Below are 18,855 nucleotides of genomic sequence, written 5' to 3' on the forward strand. Positions count from 1 at the left end.
TAATGATAATCTAGTGGAAGGAGGAGCACGCAATAGCTAAAAATTTCGTTTCCTCCCATGTTTTCTCAGATGGTCTTTGTTCCTGTGTTCGTAGTGAGAACTGAGTAGAAATTGCCGACTTCTGATTTTCCCCTCGAAGGTAATTTACATTTTCTGATGAGCTCCTGCTTTCTGGTTGGCTCTTTCATGGATTCAAATCCTCGATCATTTTTTTTTCCTTACAAATTTAGGGTTTCGGCTTGTTAGTTAATTTGTTATATTATTGATGATTGGATCTTCGGCTTCGATTTTTCTCGAATCAACGTGAATTTTGGTGATAATTATCACCAAATATTTGGTTTTTTGGGGGGAATTTGTGTTTAATTGCATCTATGTCGATGGTTTTTAAAAGAATTGAAATTTGGGATTTATTTACTTTCTTCCCCGAATGCTTAGTATGCTACTGTGGATAAATTTCTCCAAGAAATGAAATTTGGGTTTGCAGTAATGGTCACTTTGTAAGATTCAAACCCAGTGAAGCTTAAATTTTGATTACCCATAGCGGAAGAGGACAATGTAGTTTCTTTTTTGTCTTGCATTGTATAAGCAGAAAGATCGTTTAGCGAACGGGGCGTGAGTGCTGATATATGTGTTATTTGCCTGCAGTTTTTATTGTGCCAGGTTAGTAGACAGTCATGGACTCCTTGGACCCTGCAGAGCGTAGGTATTTGGAGGATGAGGATACTCCTCTAGTGAAGACACTTAAGGGTGCAACAAATGGATTTGTTACTGGAACAATCTTTGGAACCATAGTTGCTACTTGGTATGATGTGCCTCGTGTTGAGAGAAATGTTGCTCTTCCTGGGCTGATAAGGACCCTGAGGATGATGGGAAACTACGGGGTAACATTTGCTGCAATTGGGGGAGTGTACATTGGCGTTGAGCAGCTTGTACAGAATTATCGGATGAAAAGAGACTTTATCAATGGAGCTGTTGGTGGTTTTGTTGCTGGGTCTACTGTTCTAGGTTACAGAGGTGAGGATTTCTTGTGATCCTTCATTTCTTATTTGAACTTTGAATTCCTGCTATCATGATTGGTAATCTCTAGTAATGTGATCTTATAATATTTTGGTATTTCGACAAGACAAATTGGATTTTAGTTTCTGAAAAAGGGTTTAGTTTTTAGGGCGAAGATTTCTTGTCTATGTTCATTAAGAAAGCAAGTATTTGAGGTTTTCTTTCGTTGAATTATTTCATAAGTTTCATATTTAAACTTTTACAACTGTTTAGTTTGGACTTTTACCATTACGACTAAAAGATTGACGTGGTAAATAATATGGTATCTAGAATTTTTTATAAATTTGACACTTGTGCTGACTAGATAGGAGTGTGCTCGATTTTATGTTACTTATCCAAGATTTGTTGAATCCTGCTAAAACTTCCAGTTAGGAATATGATATTTGTTTCCAGGAAATCCATGTTGCTAGTGAACATTATCTGCTGCTGGCTATTAAGATGTGTCACCCTTTAAGATAGTTTTTTTATTTTTTTTAATAAATGAAATAGGGTAATTTTAGCAAGAGATAGAGTGACAGAGTTTTGGTGTATGATAGATGTATGGAATATTGATAGACCAGTACTAATTTGTAGATTCTTAAAGATGGTAGATGTATCATGTGAAATAATGTTCAGTAAGAGAGTAAGAGTTGTAACCATACAAAGATACGACAGAGTAATTTGTTATTTCATGTCATATGAAATAGAGGAACTCTCTATTTATTCTTTTGAGTTTGGCATGAAACAAGGTGTTTGTATTTCTTAGAAGAATAAATTTCTTGCAGAAACGCATCACATATTATCTTTGTGGATATATTGTGTGAATCCTGTAAACATTAAAAGCAGTATGGCAACATGTCACTGTATGTTTAATACTTGGACGCAGAATCTAAGAGAACTTAGAGAATATTGGTAATGAAATGTTTATGTAAGAGCTCATTTCCAACTAAGAGAAACTATCTTAGTAATTAGGTTGTCAAGGTTATATGGTCGTCTAAGGAAGGAAACATTTTTGAAATGACTTTTCACTTTCACATGAACCTACTTAGTTGGTATACAATTGTACATTTCTTCTCATCCTACAATATGTCATCCTTAAATCGATATCACTTTGTGAATTTTTTTTGTTCAACAAAATATCCATTTATGTGTAAAATCTGAGTTTAGGGTCATCAGCTTCTTTAATTTACACAAATGGTAATAGATTATAGCCCATTGAATGGCTAATGTTGTCTGTGCTTGTAAGCTTTGAACTTGGTGTTCCAATGATACTCTCTCGTATGCCAGAGCTAGTTTGAGACATTGTGTGTAAAGGTTTAAAATTTATGTTGATTATTATATGAATTTATGAGGCTGATCCTGTCCCTAAAGTCAATTTTGAATTTGAAGAGCATACATTAATTTTTCACTTTTTCGTTTCTAAACTTAAAAATAGAGTAATTACTTAGGAATTTGCAATCCATCAAGATGGATCCGAGATACAAAGCATCTTTGTGTCCGAAAACGGCACTATAAGCATTTCTTACTTACTTTCAGTTTCAGCTCATATAAATTGCATAATTGATATGTAGGTCTCCATACACATGATCAGATTTGTATCTGATTTTCTAATCCTTGTTTACTGCATCTGTGTGCGTGCTTCCCGAATATTTTCCACTCAATGCCTGCTGCTAGCATTATCGGATTGGTTTGTATTCATATTGATTATTTAGCATCTGCAGTTGACCTATTATTTCATGGGAGAAATACATTGGCCCTTTGGACTCTCCATTTCAAGTTGAAATCTTTGCTAGCAGGTACTTGTTCTCAATTACATGTATTATTTTGCTGTCCATTTTACAGGAAAGAGCATTTCAACTGCAATTTCTGCTGGAGCAGCCCTGGCGGTCACTTCTGCGCTCATTGATGCTGGGGGCCAGACCACGAGAATTGATAATGGCAAGGAGTACTATCCTTACACCACCAAGAAAAGATCTTCTGCTGATTCATAAACTTAACCGATGAAAAGGTGGAACACTTTTTTGTTGAATTGGCTGTATTTCTGGAGATGTAATCTTACTCTTAGTTCTCTTTCGCTGACGTCCAGGTTTATGTTTTGGACCTTGGATGGACGTCGTGAATAAATTTTCTATTTCGTGCTGTTGAAATATATTGTTTTGTACGAGAGTTTTTCAAAATTTAGACCGGTTTTGATTCCGGTTCTTGTGAGTTAGTAAACATGTCCTCTTTCTGAATTCATATTTCGTTGCTTTGATTGTGATTCGTCCTAACGCCTTCGGTTGATTATCTTATATTTGTCAAGGAAATAAACTCATCATTTACTAAATCCCTTTTAATTTGCTGAACAGGTGTGTCTATTTCTATGTTCAAAAGAAACACATTATGGAATGCGAGATGTGGGTTCTTATCCCTTACGAAAAAGTGTGCGAATGCAATGTCATTTGCATTCTCGAATGCTATTTAAACACACAAAATTGACCACATTGTGACATTCTAATACAGGTTTGCTCTATCATTGTATGTGGAGGTCACCTGTATTAGATAGTACTTCAACAATCTGATCTGTTTTATGCGACTGAACAACGTTACTTGTTTTATTTTCATTCATTCTTAAACTTCTAATCTATGAAGCAAATGATTTTTTGTTTGTTTTCTTAGTACAAGCGGTATTTTAATGTACTCTACAAGAAAAGAGGGGAATACTTTGAATTTAGAACGTAGTGGGTTGGAAAGGAAGACCTTAACTATCAGGACAGTCCACGCGACCAGTTTTCGTTTCTCATTTTTGCCTTCTTCCTGGGAATGAAAGTGAAATTATATATATAAACCAAATAATTAAAGGGAAAGAAGAATTTCCATTCACTTTCTGATCCTCACCGATCTTACGGTGTACATGTTTAGCCTCAGAAACTCAGCCACCACCATACACACAGGATTGAAAAAGCATGCAGGAAATACAAAAAGTTGAGCGATTAAATAAAATAATTTACAGACGACACAGATTAGGATTGACGGGGAAGTGTGGAACCAGAATTGGCACCGCCGGAGATTCAGAATTCAGTGGCTGCGTCAGGCTGCTCGCCGTGTCACCTGCTGCTGCTGCTGCTGATCCTTCGACGCAGACACGAGAACGACGATGAAGGCAGCAACAGATGAAAGACAAAAGCCCCATTAAATCCTCCTGATGGACCTGACCTCTCTCTCTCTCTCTCTCTACAAATTTTTTACATTCAATTTGAGAGTTGCAAATAGCAATAGGATCATCATTTTAACAAGGTGACTCTTGACTTTGTTGGCCTTTTCCATTTTCACTGGTCAATACTGGACTGTGAGTCACAAGTACATATTACCCTCCCTTTCTGTTTCCATTTACAAATTCACCACTTTGATCATATCCTTAGAAAATGAAAACACCCAAAATTGGGCCATCTTAATATTATGGACCACAATTTAGTCAATCAGCGGCCTGGATTAATTTGAAGGAATTTTTTTTTTTTTTAAAATACAATTTTTTTTTTATCACACGCTTAACAAACTTACAAAGTTTAATCATCTTCTTCGTTCCTCTTTTATTTTTAATTAATTATGCGTGTATGTGATGCTATGCTTTGATTTGTATTTAAAGTTAGATTATTGGAATTGAATACGGAGTTTTACTTTTAAAAAACAAACTTACTAATTACACGATTACAAGGCATAAAACATAAAAAATATATTTGTTAATAGCCTTTGCCCTTGCAGTTATCCTTCATTTTCTCAAACGAGTAGACTTACACAAAGACAATTATAATTTAGAGTGAATAGTAAGAATAATTTCACTGACCTTTCTTTTGCCTTGCTCTTGCTTAAAACTGGTGGAGATGCTTTGATGACGAAGCAAAAGAGATATCAGCACAAGGAGGAAAAGGAAACAGCAGCATTCCACAACAAAAAAAAGAAAAAAAACAGTGACAAATGTCATCCACTTTCAAAAATTTTGTGCAGTCGAGCAAATTTTTTTATATTTTTTTATCTAGTGTTAAACTCAAAGAACAGGTATAAAATTTATCCCAAAAAGTGCGAAAAGACGACGAGGAAAAGGTTGGGAATATATCTAAACATCCAATGCCAGTTGCAATGTTTTGTAATTCCGTACTTAGCAAGTTTGTTCTTTAAAAATAAAAATAAAAATAAAATACAATAAAATTCGGTACTTAGCATGGTTTAACTTTAAATATAAACCAAACCATAACATCACAAGCAAGCAGTTGTTATAAAAAAAAAAATAAAAAATAAAAAAAAAAAGACAAAAACGATTACCACGTGGCAGAATCCCATTGCCACACCCAAATTTCTTGGGCCATTATTGGCTGTTGATTGGGTAGACAAGTGATGGAGGACAGAAGAAACTCAAGGTTTGAGGATTCCAGAATCTCCGACGATGGCAGGGATTGGCTCTTGCTGTACAACTCTATCCTCCACAACTTTGGCTGTATTTCTGGGGATGTAATCTTACTCTTAGTTCTCTTTCGCTGATGTCCAGATTTATGTTTTAGTTCTCTTTGGATGGACGTCTTGAATATATTTTCTATTTCGTGCTGTTGGATTGTTGTTAGTAAGTTGCAAAAATATATTGTTTTATACGATAGTTTTTCAAAATTTAGACACGTTTTGATTCCGGTTATTGTGAGTTAGTAAAAATCGCAACAAGAATAAAACATGTTCTCTTTCTGATTCGAAGCATTTAGTAAATATCTCGACGCAATTCCTTGGGTTGATTCTCTTATATTTGTCAAGGAAATAAACTCATGATTTTTATTAAATCCCTTTTAATTTGCTAAGCAGGTGTGTCTATTTCTATGTGCAAAATAAACAGATTATAGAATGTGAGATATGGATTCGTATTCCTTGTCTATAGAAAAAATGTGTGAATGCAACATCGTTTATATTCTCGAATGCTATTTAGACATACAAAATTGACGACATTGATATGACATTCTAACACAGGCTAAACAACATTAGTCGTTTCATTTCCATTCTTAAACTTCTAATCTATGAACCAAATGAATTTTGTCTTTTTTTTTTAGTAGAAATGGTATTTTACAGTAATCTACAATAAAAGAAGGGGAAAGGTTTGAATCTAGAACACTATGAGTTGAAAATGAAGATCCTAACTATCATGAACCAGTTTTCGTTTCTCATTTTTGCCTTCTTCCTGGGAATTAGAGCGAAATTAAACATATAAACCAAATATTTAAAGAGAAAGAAAGAATCTTCCATTCATCTTCTGATCCTCACCTATCTTACGGTGTACATATATAGCATCAGAAACTCAGCCACCACCGTACACACAAGATCCAAAAAGCATGCAGGAAAAACAAAAAGTTGACCTATTGAATAAAATAATTTACAAACGAGAGAAATTAGGGTTGACGGGGAAGTGGGGAACCACAGTTGGCACTATCGGAGATTCAGTGTTCAGAGGCTGCCTCGGGCTGCTCACTGTGCCACCATCTCCTCCTCCTGCAGCTGCTTCTGGTCCTTCGCCGCAGACACGAGGACGATGATGAAGGCAGCAACAGATGAATGACAAAAACCCCATCATATCCCCCTGATGGACCTGATCTCTCTTGACTCTCTCTGTAGAAATTTTATACATGCAATCTTGCAAATAGCCATAGGATCATCATTTTAACGTAATATATAGATAATATGTTGCGTTAATAAGAAGTTAACTTTTCTGAATTACCACATGGTGCACCGTTGGCTAGAATAAATTTCAAGCTCGTATTTTACACGACACATTCTAAATTTGATTATTAGTATTGATGAATCGTACGATGGTGGTCAGAAAGAGGTTGAAATGCATCTGAGTCTTTTCTGCTCTCGAAAAAGTAGATTGTCATAACAAAATCACCAACTAATTTAAAAAAAATAAAAATAAATAACAAGGCAACTTTTGTCTTGTTGATCTTTTCCATTTTCACTAATCAAATGCTAGACTGAGTCAATGAAAAGCTAATGAAAACACCGAAAGCAGGCCATCTCAATATTAATGACCACAAAATTTTTTATGCCGAATTCTTCCTTGAGCATAAAGTTGAAATTTCTTTCCTGCAATAAAGCACGTGGTAAGGGCGTTTTTTTCCTTCAAAAAGTAATGGAGTTCGATGACTAAGCAAAAGAGTCAACAGCACGAGGAGGAAAAAGAGACAGTAGCAAGCGGAGGAAAAAGAAAAAAACAGTGCATCACGTTCAGAAACAGTATGAAGTGACATTCACGTTAAAAAATAATGCAATTAACTGTAATTTTTTGTTAAGTACAATCATATTTACGCAGATTTTTACATTTAAAATATGCAGCTCCCGTTCGAAATGATCTTAAGGAGGAATTCCGTCATAAACACAGTTACATGAAACGGCTACAAGATATTTTGGGAATTACGTAACAATTTTGTGTTAAGAAAAATTTTGTTAGATAATATTAGGGAGACCAAAATTTTAAATTAAATTTGCAAAATAAATAATGTATCATCAATAAAAAATAATTACATTAATTAACACTTAAGTGATAATTTAATTATCAACAAACACGTCATTTGATTTACAAAATTCTATTTAAAAATTTGATCTTCCTAACATTACATTTTTTTTTATTTTTATTTATCTGGTGTTGAACTCAAAGAACAGGTTGTATAAAATTTATCCAAGAAAGCGAGAAAAGACGAAGAGCAAAAGGTTGGATATATATCTAATATCCAATACCAGTTGCCACGTGGCAGAAACCCATTGCCACACATAAATTTCTCAGGCCATTATTGGCTGTTGATTGAGTGCACAAGTAACGGGGGAGAGAAGAAACTCAAAAGATTGAGGATTCCAGAAACTCCTTCGATGGCAGGGATTGGCTCTTGCTCTACAACTCTCTCCTCCACAAGGTAACTTATTCCCTGTCTTTCTTTGTTTTCGTGTTGGAAAGACTGCATTTTTACTAGGAAAAGTTCCTACTCTGAATACTCTCCTGGATTCTCGATGGTGGGTTTCTTGTTTGGTTGCTGAGAAAATGTAGAAAACTAAGATTATTGAACAACTGCAACAGAACCTTTTGCTCTTTTGAAGCATTATGAGATACAGAAATACATTCAACTACTCATCTAGCCAGATGTGTTTTTAGCTTGTTTAAGAGCGAGGTGTCAAAACGTTTTCAGATAACCAAAAACGTTTACGATGGCGCTTAGTAGGAAAAGCTAAAAGTAATTATGAATTCTGGAGAATCACCTAGTTCCAAGTGCTTTTCAGAAAAGCGCATGTTGGAGAATAGAATCCCACATCGGAAACTTCACATAGGAAAATTACAACTTACATTGTATGGTTCCATTTCTAGCTAGTTGCACAGAGGCCAACAGCTGCCCAACCGTGCAGTGGTTCAGTTGGAACACTATCGCGAGGTGATTAGTAATTTAGTAGTGGGCCGCTGGCTCGACTCTGAAATCTTGACAACACCTGTTTCCAAATGCTTTTTGAGCAGCACTTTGAAATTGTACCAGAAACCTAGCACTTGTTTAGGTTCAAATCGCATATGCATTACAATATTTACTCCTTATTTTATTACATTTTGTTTCTTTTGGATCACTTTGAACTCAATTGGTATCATGGTAATATATGTTAGTGAATCTAGTGAAATTGTTACGCACACAAAGGAATATGAAAGTAAGGGGTAAGAAATTTTTTTTGACAGCAATTTCTGCACATCTTGGTTGAAACTTGACACTCGTACTCATGGTGGAGGAACCATCTTAGGGCAACCAACCCGCCATCGACGAAAATTCTCAATCAGAGCAGAAGTGGATTTTGTAAGTGCAGAAGAAGCAAAAGAACTTGTTGCAGTTGAGGGATATACAGTCATTGATGTCCGGGACAAATCTCAGTATGAACGAGCTCATATCAAATCTTGCCATCATGTGCCCCTCTTCATTGAAAACCAAGACAATGATTTTGGTAAGCATTTCTTTCTTGGACAACTCATTTCTCACTAATGTGGCATCATTTTTATATAATAATAACTAGAACCGTTCGTTCTTTTTGTTATCATCTAAAGATCATCTTCAAATTTTTTATCTTTTGTATTAAATTTTAGCATTTTATGATTTTCGGAACCGAAATGGAATTTGATTTTGTTAATGATGAATTATGGGCAGGAACAATCATAAAGAGGACTCTCCACAACAATTTTTCTGGTCTCTTCTATGGGTTGCCTTTTACTAAACCTAACCCTGAATTTGTAGAGTCAGTAAAAACCAAGTTCTCACCCGAAAGTAAATTGTTACTGGTGTGTCAGGAAGGACTGAGGTAAGTTTTTCCATATGTTAGCTGCTATGTTTTTCACCTAGCAACGCACTTTCAGATAACCAAAAGCGTTGCAAGTAGCGTTGAATAAACCGTTTGACAAGATCCTTTTGTTTCCTTTTAATTTGAAGGTCTGCTGCTGCTGCCAGTAAGTTGGAGCAAGTAGGCTTTGAGAACATAGCGTGTATAACATCAGGTCTTCAAAGCGTAAAACCCGGTTAGGATTCGAGCTAGCTCCAATGTCTTTTCGTTCTCTGGATTATGATCTGTTAAAAAGATTATTTGGATCTAATGCGACCGTTTGCTACACCAGGAGAATTTGATTCCGTTGGTTCGATGGAGTTGCAAGATGCCGGCAAAGCCGGATTAGTCACTGTTCAGGGAAAGATCTCAGCTGTACTTGGAACAGTACTGATCTGTAAGTCCTTTTGAACAACCGTAAAAGCACTTTCGTTCTGTTGATCCATGAGGTGATATTTTTATCTCTGTTCTGATCAAATGGCAGGTGCATATTTGTTCATCACCTTCTTTCCCGATCAAGCAGAGAAGATACTCGCAATTTTCGCGGCCAGCTAGCCCGAATGCCGTGCATACATTTATGAGAAAGTTTTGCAGATCTCTCCAACCCCATCAAGAGATTTGAGTAGGGAGAGATTTTTGAGGCATCTGCTGCTCTGCAACAAGCTGTATAAGGTTCAGATCATGATAAAATGTCATACATATTCATCATTCAACTGGTTTTTGCTACCTAGTCAGGTTCCAAACCAGTAAGATCATGACGATAATCTACACCACCACACGATGACGTTCCAACTACAAAATAAAATTCATATGACGAACTATATCGCTATAGAATTATAAAGCTAACAACCAAAACCTCGCGAAAAGGAGAGAAACTCGAAGGTTAGAGTCGAGATCCAATATTCTAGACCCACGAAAGAGGAAAAAGGAAAAAGGAAAATTCACAAGGGTGTGAACCTAGGTTAACAAAATATTACAGTAAGATTTTATTTTCTTTACCCAAAAAATATTACAATGAGATTAGCAAATGTATTCTGATCCCATCCTGTGCACCGTGTCAATGCATAAATTATGCAGGGTACCACTCCAGAGTACTTAGGGTTGGGTTGATCCGCAGCTGCCAACGGCACGATGAGCATGATAGGATTTAAGGATAAAACAGCAAGCTTCTTTCTGCACCGCTCTTGTTCTACGGCATTATGATGCACAAAATCATTCTCCTTGTAGGCAATAGAGCTGACGGATGTTTCCAGAAGCTGTCAAATGGGTTAAATAGATCAGCTTTTAAACAACATCCTACTTATCTACAATAAAGGCTCATGAAATTACATATAATGGTATGCATTTGGCACAATCTCAACTCAATAATATGCAGTGATGGTTCAAATAAAGCCACATTAAAGAGGGTATTAAAAAATAATATACTATTCAGAACGTTAAAACAGCAGTATATGTCGCTTGAAAATGCAGTTTCAAAATACAGGATATGCCAACTAACTTTGTTGTGCAAAGTGCTGATGATGATGTTCCAATGAAATACAATGTTATAGCATGCGTGTGTCAACGTGAGGAAACTATTGTAATAATGAACATTACCATATAACCAGTCTTTAAAATATACGTGGAGAGCAGTTGATAATTCCCGCTTTCTATTTTCTTCAAGAGGTGCTTCCTTCAATAATTGCTTTACCTCCCCAAGATTGTTCTGCAGGAGAAACAGTTAACATAATTAAAACATATATAACATTGACCACCTCAATCAAACATCAAGGAATTCTTAGTAAAACAGTAAGAAAATATCTAATGACTAAACCCAAATATAAAAATAAAAATCTACACTAGTGTTAAGCCGGAGTAAACATACGTTTCTATGCTGGGAAACCATGTAAGCATCTGGTAATGGAAATGGGTTGTCTTTTGTGGAGCCCTGCGATTCACCTCCATACCAGTTTGGAATCTGAATATAAAAGAGAAATATAGGATGTAACTAGATAATTCAGAAAGAAAATGAGTAATAGTACAACCATTGCCATCTCAACCACCCTAAGCCAACCAAATGAAGAAACATACTCATAAATACAATTGTAATGCCCCTAATGTGCGTGACTTTGTCCGAATACTTTGTTGGTAGAGCTTTTCAGAGGCTTTTCTCTATTTAATTTCCAATGAAAAACTATTATTTCAGAAAACTAAGGAAACCCCTTTAATACACTATCCAAATCTAAATTAAAAGCTTGTAAAAATTATAATACCAAGAAATTTGTGAACTGGTCAGCGTCTAAGTGTGCAGCGGACTCGGCCTGAGCCTCAGAGACACCTGCTGGGTGAGATAATGAATCATGTGGATCAACCACTCCAAGTGGCAGGGGCTCATCCCATCTGTTGATAGTAGCATCAACCCCAACTTCCTTCATGTGTTCCTCCAACTGACTGTAAAATGTATTGTATGGTGCCACCTGATAAAAGTCAAAAGGTGAAAACAAAGATCAGAGCTTGTTAAATCTTCATTAGAACTTGAAAAATAAAACACACAAAACTATGATCATAACAATATATAATACTTATTATGATCGAAGAAATTAATGCTACATTTCAGTAAAAAATTTCAATTTTGTTTACTCTTCAAGACGTATTGTATTCGATTTGACACCAAAGGTTCAACATAACAAAACCATGCATGCAAACCACTATTCAAAAATAAAAAAAATAGCAACCATATGCGTCAAGGCTGTTAGCAAAGATCAATTTAAAAGTATGTGCGCCTGTGTGTAGCAAGGGCATCTTGACGATAACTTGGTAAGTTTCACATGACATTTGTTTCTTTTTTTTTTTAACTCAACAAATTAAAGAGTAAAGGAAACCCTAGATGCTCGAATGTTAGATAGATCAAGAGCTATGATATCTGGGGGCATGCTATCAAATGTAGAACGGAAAGAAAGTTCCCTTCGCTTGATATGAATCACAATAGAACTAGAGAGTGGCCAATAACATGTCAATGAAACATATTGTTTAAGCTGGATGCATATACGAGATTACCAAAAAAAGTCATGGAGATTCACAAAAAAAACAAACAGGTTTAACCAATATACTAGCAAACCCACATTAAGATTGGTTGTAAATTGTAACAAAACGAATCCACATTAATATAAGTCGCTGAAGATAAAGCGTAGCAGAAATTGGGGGAACTCAATCAAATGTAGATTAAAGTGTGAAAATTAAACTGCACGAGAACTGGCTAGAAACACAATTGCGCAATCAACTATTAAGGGCAAGATTCACCTGCAGCTTATGGTTATCACCAACAATAAGTGGTCGCTGGTTGACTCCAAGGAAAAACATGCATTCGCGGCAGTTAGCAATGCAGATTCGATTTGCTGCTGTAATCACATGAACTCGCTCACAGTGTTCGATTCTAACAGCCTGTAAGAGACATTAGACATCTAAGCTATAAGATTCAAGTTAACCAGGTGACATAACTACCCGTTCATTGCATGCAAAACAGTAATTACTTGGCCACTTCACATGACAGTAATAAGTCACTAGACAGATAGGTATGGGGTCAAAACATGATTTTCCAGCTTCATAAAAGCTCAAGAAATGCTAAAATTAAGACTGGCCATTTAAATAGAAGTGCATAGTTGTTGGCCAGATGTATTTGCAGGGAGTCTTTTGTTTTCAGATAATATTATAATCACCAGACTGTCCAAGCAAATAGGGATATTTAGTATTTAGAATAAGGCTGTCCAGTCTAAAGCAAATTAATCATACATTGAACTAGAGAATGCCCCTGAATTTTCTAAAGACAGGTTTAGTGTAACATACAGACATTGGACTAATTCCAATGTTCACTAAAGGGAAAAACATCAGGCCTAACAATTAGACATAACAAAAGTTATAACATTTGATTAACTAAACCATTATGCAAGATCTGTAACTTAAAAAACAAGTTGTGCAAAAGCTTTCAACCAAAATTGAATGAACTTACTACAAGATAAAACTTTGCATAACCACCACTAAAGAAGCATACTAGGTAATTCACAGGAACACCAGTCAACTTATGATTTCACAAACAGAGATCAAGAGTAATTATCTGTAGTTGTTCGAGAGTATTCAACCCATTATACAAGCTACCAGACAAACAAAATTCAAAAGCCTTCTTTTTCATTGTGTTCTAAACTTGCATGATCATTTCATTGACTTTCAGAAGTCAACTGCAAACTTTGTACTCGTGATAGGAAAGGGTAAAAAAGAGTGCCAACAGAAAGTGGCTAGGCATGCATAAGCTTAGTGGGAATGAAATGCAATATGACTAATTGCAAAGTCGAACTGAAGATATCAGTTATTAGCATTACTGCAATACATCAAGTAACCAAACTCTACCATTTTATCTGACACCAAATTTTCAGAGACGAAGGATAAACAAATCCACAGACCTTTACAGACCACAAGTCAATCATTCGGATATGTTTAAATTTACTAGAGATAGAAAACTATTTCCAATTCTACTATCAACATCAGCACCACAGGTGTAACCTTTTCAGTATCCAACAATATATAAGGGAATAAGTACAGATATCACTGCAACGGTCAATATCCAAAGCATAAATACAAATGCCTTTCCTATTACCTTTCCAACAGCTCCAAGAACAATTGTAGCATCTGAGCATCCATAAACTGTGGCATATCTCAGAGGTGCTAATATGTAGATAACTGAATCGTGGCAATTTAAAACCTGAAATTGCAAACAAGTAACCACCAAGCCAATATACATCTTAGAAGGAACACTCCAATTTTAGTTCACCGCTTTTAAGCACAAAGCATGTAAAGGAACATGTTGAGAAAAGATGACAATAAAGCTGACATTCTCGACAAATTTCGTTAACCAAGTGCATTATTAAGTTCAATGATCATTATAAATAAGATTAGGATCAAACTGAATAAGCAGCTACCTCCCTTCCTTAAATGCATAATAGCAGGACTCAGCAGACTCCAAACTTAAAACAAATACATAAATAAATAAAAGTGAAAAAATGCATCTATGGAACAGTTAGCCAATTTGGAACCCAAATATAGCATAGCAAAACCTTCAACCCATCACTCACATAACACAAACAGCTGCATACTCACAGCACCAAGAGCGAATCCCCAATGTGGCATGCAATCACTAAACAACTCACATCTTGATAATCACGTCATGTCTATAACATGTACCTAATAAGTTATTAGAAGCTCAATAGAAATAATGACTTGATTCTTGTGTCTTATTATGAATTGAGTTCTCTTCATTTCATTCTTTCTGGTTCCAGCTCCTGAACTTCTAGAAGTGTTAAAATATGAAACATCCCGTAAATGTAGGACAGACATCAGAGGAAAAGAGAATGGATTTTACATTTTTATAAACTAGTTACAAGAAAACATAAAAATATGACTTATGATTCATGAACCAACCTTTACAGAAGAACCCTTAAGATCAGATGTTCGCTTTACAAGTGAAGACTTGGAGATCCCCTCAATAAAACTTGGGCCTCTGACACATGATGAGCCCTTGTTTGAACTTGTGCAGGCATCAGCCATGGGAACATCTTGGTCTGAGGAACTGGGTGGCCCGTTTTCTTTTGGAGAAATCCTTTCCGAAATATGTTCCAAAGATGAGACCATATTCTCTAGAACCCAATCGTGAACTTGTGCTGCAGGAACAGGAACAGCAGGCATATCAGGATCTGAATTTGCAAAAAAAGGAGCGTGTTGGCTGAATTGATTTCCTTCAGATCCTTTGTCACCAAAGTGAAGCAGAAACCCAAGGTGCTCAAATTTCTCCATGGTCAAAACCTATTAAGGGTTAAATCAGATCATTAAGTGGGCTTGGGAGATACCAACAAAAAAGATACAACTATAAATTCCATAACATAAAATAAAAATAAGAAATCAGCACCGGTTGTCTATGAAAAAAAATACAAGGAGACATTAGTTATCGTGGCCCAACTTATTGTCATCCATATCAACTGTTCCACCAGTACCTACTTTATCAACTGCAATGGCCACCAAAAGAAGAAAAGAAGAGGAATGTATATCCTTCCTTTTGCAACTTTAAGAAGCAGCAACATGCTAACCATGTGTTGGATTTATTGAACTGCATTTCCATTCCATTAAATCTGTCCCAATTTACGTTTTTTTTAGATTAATAATAATCAAACTTCAGTACATTTCATGCAATTGGAATGTAGAATGTATGGTTCATGGTTCAAACTTCAAACATCCCATGAAGAAATCAGTTCCCACAAATACAAATGTTCATAAGTGATGATAATTGGTGTTGCACTTATGACCCAACCAAAGCATGAATTAAGGATTTGGGTGGTGCTCACAATACGAACAGTGTTTTTGTATTGAATTGGAGAAAAGTACCAGCAACCATTATCTTTAATACAATTTACTTTTTTGGTAACCAAAAAGGTGACTAATTGACTCAACCAAAGAAGATTAAGTAGTAATTTCACATACCAGAGATTCTTCTCCTTCCCCCTCCACAGATTCTGCTAATAAAGAGACAAGGTTGGCCAAATGCTTTTTCAAATATGATAACTGATGTGCCTCTTCATCAGCCTGTGATGGCATAAACCGACGGCTATTGCTACGCACAAGCTGTCATGTGTTGGAATTCCAAGGTTGATATAAGTTTAATCCAATAAAATAAATGTCTCAAATCAAAGTTCAGAGCAATTAAATAAAAAATAAGAAAAGTTTCTGGACACAAATATTGCAAGTTGAATAGTATTGCCCAAATTCTGATACTGAAAATGTTGTACTATGTACTTAAAAATTCATCCAAGTATAACCAACCAAACAAAACCCTTGCTCTAAAAGTTTATAATCAACCTCATGATTACCATTTCGCAACACAATGAGTACATAAAGCTAATTAAACCGGGGTAGACTGCCATGCCAAATGAATCTAACCATACACATCCTGGAAGATAAAACTAGGTGGTCCGCTCACTACAAGCCAAGATTAGGTACTTGAGCATTTTACGTTTAGTGCAATTCAACCCAACAATGTAGTAGACAATGCGACGAATAGTTACAACCCCCACCCCAAGCACACAATTGATCAAAACTCCAACCAGAACACAATGAAAAGTAAGATTAGTCAAATACTAACCACAATAAGTTCAATAATGGATAGATCAAATGGAAATATATTCCATTTCAATCCACATTGTATTCCAATACCAACAATTTTTTCGTACCAATGAACGAACACACACAAAGTCACAATTTACCTGAATAATCCCATTTTCTACATGGCAGCAATCTCATGTCAAGAAAACCAGCTTCTTGAATAAAAATGCCAACCTTTTCAACTTAATTAACCGAAATCTAACCAAAACCAACCGACAACGGAAGTAATTAATCCCGGCAAACTCCATTTCTAATCCCCACGCATTGCACAATGCACCACCAATTAACTAAAGAAAGAAAACAAAGATCAATTAAGGGACAGCTCCTCACCTGCAATGGCGACAAGGCGGACAGATACCCATCGAAAGCCGACGTCGAAGGCCAGACATCGGCGACGGCAGCCGAGTCCTTGTGAGTCCGCGGCAGCAACTTCTTGTACGACTGAATGTAGAGGAACAGAACCAGATCATTCACATCCGCTCCGGCCTCGTCAATCCCATCCGGCTTGGCTTTCACGAGCGGGTCGGACTCCGAGTGCAGAACCGACGCTAGGGTATCGAGGACGAGTTTCGCTTGATCAATGGAGATCTGGAGAGCCTCGGAGATCGCGGCGGAGTCGACCCGGTGACTGGGCGACTTCTCGATCAGCTTCTGCTTCAGCGGAATCAGGGTTTGGGTCGGGTCGGTGAAGATTAGCTTGGGGATGGGCAGCAGCCCGTGCTCGAACGGCTCGCGGCGCGGGTGAATCAGGAGGGCCGGGTCCTTGGCCGAAGATGACGTCGTTGCGGGCTCACTTGGGTCGCTCATGGCTTCTTTTCTCAGGAGGCAGCAAAACGCAGAGTTTTTGCGTAGACGGAGATTTGTGAGTTGCAGATCTTCCAGAAATGAATAATGAGAGAGAGGTTGAGGAGAGAGTGAGGGAATGATCCGGTGCGGTTCGGTGCACGGAAGGTGAACTGCGTGGACGTGTGTTAATTGGGCGTTGGGTTGCAATCATCAGTACGTATTTTTCAAAAACAAAAAAAATCAGCTGCTAGCTTTGTCGTGGAAGTTCATTGTATCGGGGATTAAGAAAACTCATATAGTTATTTTAGCCTTCTTCTAATCAATGTTGTATAATTTATCAGTACTAAGAATCAAACTCAAAATATAGCATGTAAATATATCATAAAATTCATACTCAACTGCTGAGTGACCCCATAACTATCATCATTACGTTGAATTGTGGCTAATTCCAAGAGGTTAGTGGAGAAGAAGTGGATTAAAGAGGGGGTCGTGGCCCGTGAATATGTATCGGACATGTGTATGACCATTTTAAATGATATCAATTATATTATCGACTGCTAATGATTTGCTTTAATCTTTTGACCATAAAGTTGCAAGAATTTCAAACGTCATAATGTATTAAAAATGTCCCTCTCTAATTTCATTAAATATAAAATTGCCCTCTTAATGAAACCGGAAAAAACATTAAAATTACAAGGGTGAAGTGCTGATTTAGTCTTTGAATTATCATCTCAATAAAAATTAAGTTTCTGAATTATGTTTTCGGTAAAATAAGTCCTTAAATTCATTAAAAATTACTAATTTCATCCCTACTAATATATTCAAAGTTATCTTATCTAGTTTTTCTTCAACTTAAGTCATTTAACACACTTTAGAGCGTAATACCGTCATTTTCTCTCATATAAGCTCTTAACATTACATATAGGTTGTGAATCTAACGTCTAATTTACCCTCCAAAGTTAACTCGATACACTATTTCTTTATGAAAAATTACCAATCTACCTTCCAATGTGTATCACATGCAAGTAACATGACTTAAATTGACAGAAAATTGAATATAGTAGCTTCGAATCTAATATTAGGGATGTAATTGGCAGATAATTGATTTTTCTGGAAAAAAAAATAGCACTAAGGTAATAATTCAGAGATTAAATTGGCAGTTCACCCAAATTACAATTGTTACAGAAATAAGAGCAAAAAGTAAAAACAACGTTATAATGCCCTCTACGTTTTCAACATTCACAACACAAAGTTTGCAATTACACATAGAGGAAAATAAACGCGGACTCGAACATGAAGGAAGTAGTTTTGCGAGAGAGAAATATAGAAGAATTCATATGACAATCTCATTGAGGGTGGATAGTTATTCAAGGATCATGTTTTTTGGGATAAGACGAAGTAGTATGCTGCTTGAATTTTTTTATGTGGGAGAATTCGGCTCCATAACCGCCATATGGTGTCGGAGTTGTTCTGATTCATGTGTGGAACGTTAGGAGTCATCCCAATGTA

The 18,855-nt window shown here is 36.2% G+C and overlaps 3 protein-coding genes across 5 annotated transcripts; 2 read left to right on the plus strand and 1 right to left on the minus strand.

The window, feature by feature from the left end:
* LOC137712957 (outer envelope pore protein 16-3, chloroplastic/mitochondrial-like) lies at positions 1–3,297 on the plus strand. Of its 2 annotated transcripts, XM_068452168.1 has the most exons (4): positions 1–139; positions 646–1,014; positions 2,878–3,043; positions 3,122–3,297. In XM_068452168.1, the coding sequence occupies exons 2-3, from the start codon at positions 675–677 to the stop codon at positions 3,024–3,026; spliced, it is 489 nt and encodes a 162-aa protein (XP_068308269.1). In that variant the 5' UTR covers positions 1–139; positions 646–674; the 3' UTR covers positions 3,027–3,043; positions 3,122–3,297. The 2 variants fall into 2 exon arrangements, with proteins under 2 accessions (XP_068308269.1, XP_068308268.1); XM_068452167.1 differs by having other exon boundaries at positions 2,878–3,297.
* Positions 3,298–7,847: 4,550 nt separating this feature from the next.
* On the plus strand, positions 7,848–10,097 carry LOC137712473 (rhodanese-like domain-containing protein 9, chloroplastic). Its single transcript, XM_068451543.1, has 6 exons — positions 7,848–7,952; positions 8,753–9,012; positions 9,213–9,363; positions 9,492–9,577; positions 9,674–9,778; positions 9,866–10,097. Exons 1-6 carry the CDS (start codon positions 7,909–7,911, stop codon positions 9,934–9,936), a joined length of 717 nt encoding a protein of 238 aa, XP_068307644.1. The 5' UTR covers positions 7,848–7,908; the 3' UTR covers positions 9,937–10,097.
* Positions 10,098–10,162: 65 nt separating this feature from the next.
* Positions 10,163–17,517, minus strand: LOC137712471 (uncharacterized). 2 transcript variants are annotated; one of them, XM_068451540.1, is made up of 9 exons: positions 16,891–17,505; positions 15,883–16,023; positions 14,830–15,210; positions 14,009–14,113; positions 12,661–12,801; positions 11,634–11,837; positions 11,246–11,338; positions 10,978–11,086; positions 10,163–10,637 (listed from the first exon to the last, which is right to left on the minus strand). In XM_068451540.1, exons 1-9 carry the CDS (start codon positions 17,365–17,367, stop codon positions 10,594–10,596), a joined length of 1,695 nt encoding a protein of 564 aa, XP_068307641.1. In that variant the 5' UTR covers positions 17,368–17,505; the 3' UTR covers positions 10,163–10,593. The 2 variants fall into 2 exon arrangements, with proteins under 2 accessions (XP_068307641.1, XP_068307642.1); XM_068451541.1 differs by lacking the exons at positions 10,163–10,637; positions 10,978–11,086; positions 11,246–11,338 and adding an exon at positions 11,385–11,532 and having other exon boundaries at positions 16,891–17,517.
* Positions 17,518–18,855: the final 1,338 nt, after the last annotated feature.

The sequence above is a fragment of the Pyrus communis genome, chromosome 13 (genome assembly GCF_963583255.1).
Source record: "Pyrus communis chromosome 13, drPyrComm1.1, whole genome shotgun sequence".
NCBI classification, from domain to species: domain Eukaryota; kingdom Viridiplantae; phylum Streptophyta; class Magnoliopsida; order Rosales; family Rosaceae; genus Pyrus; species Pyrus communis.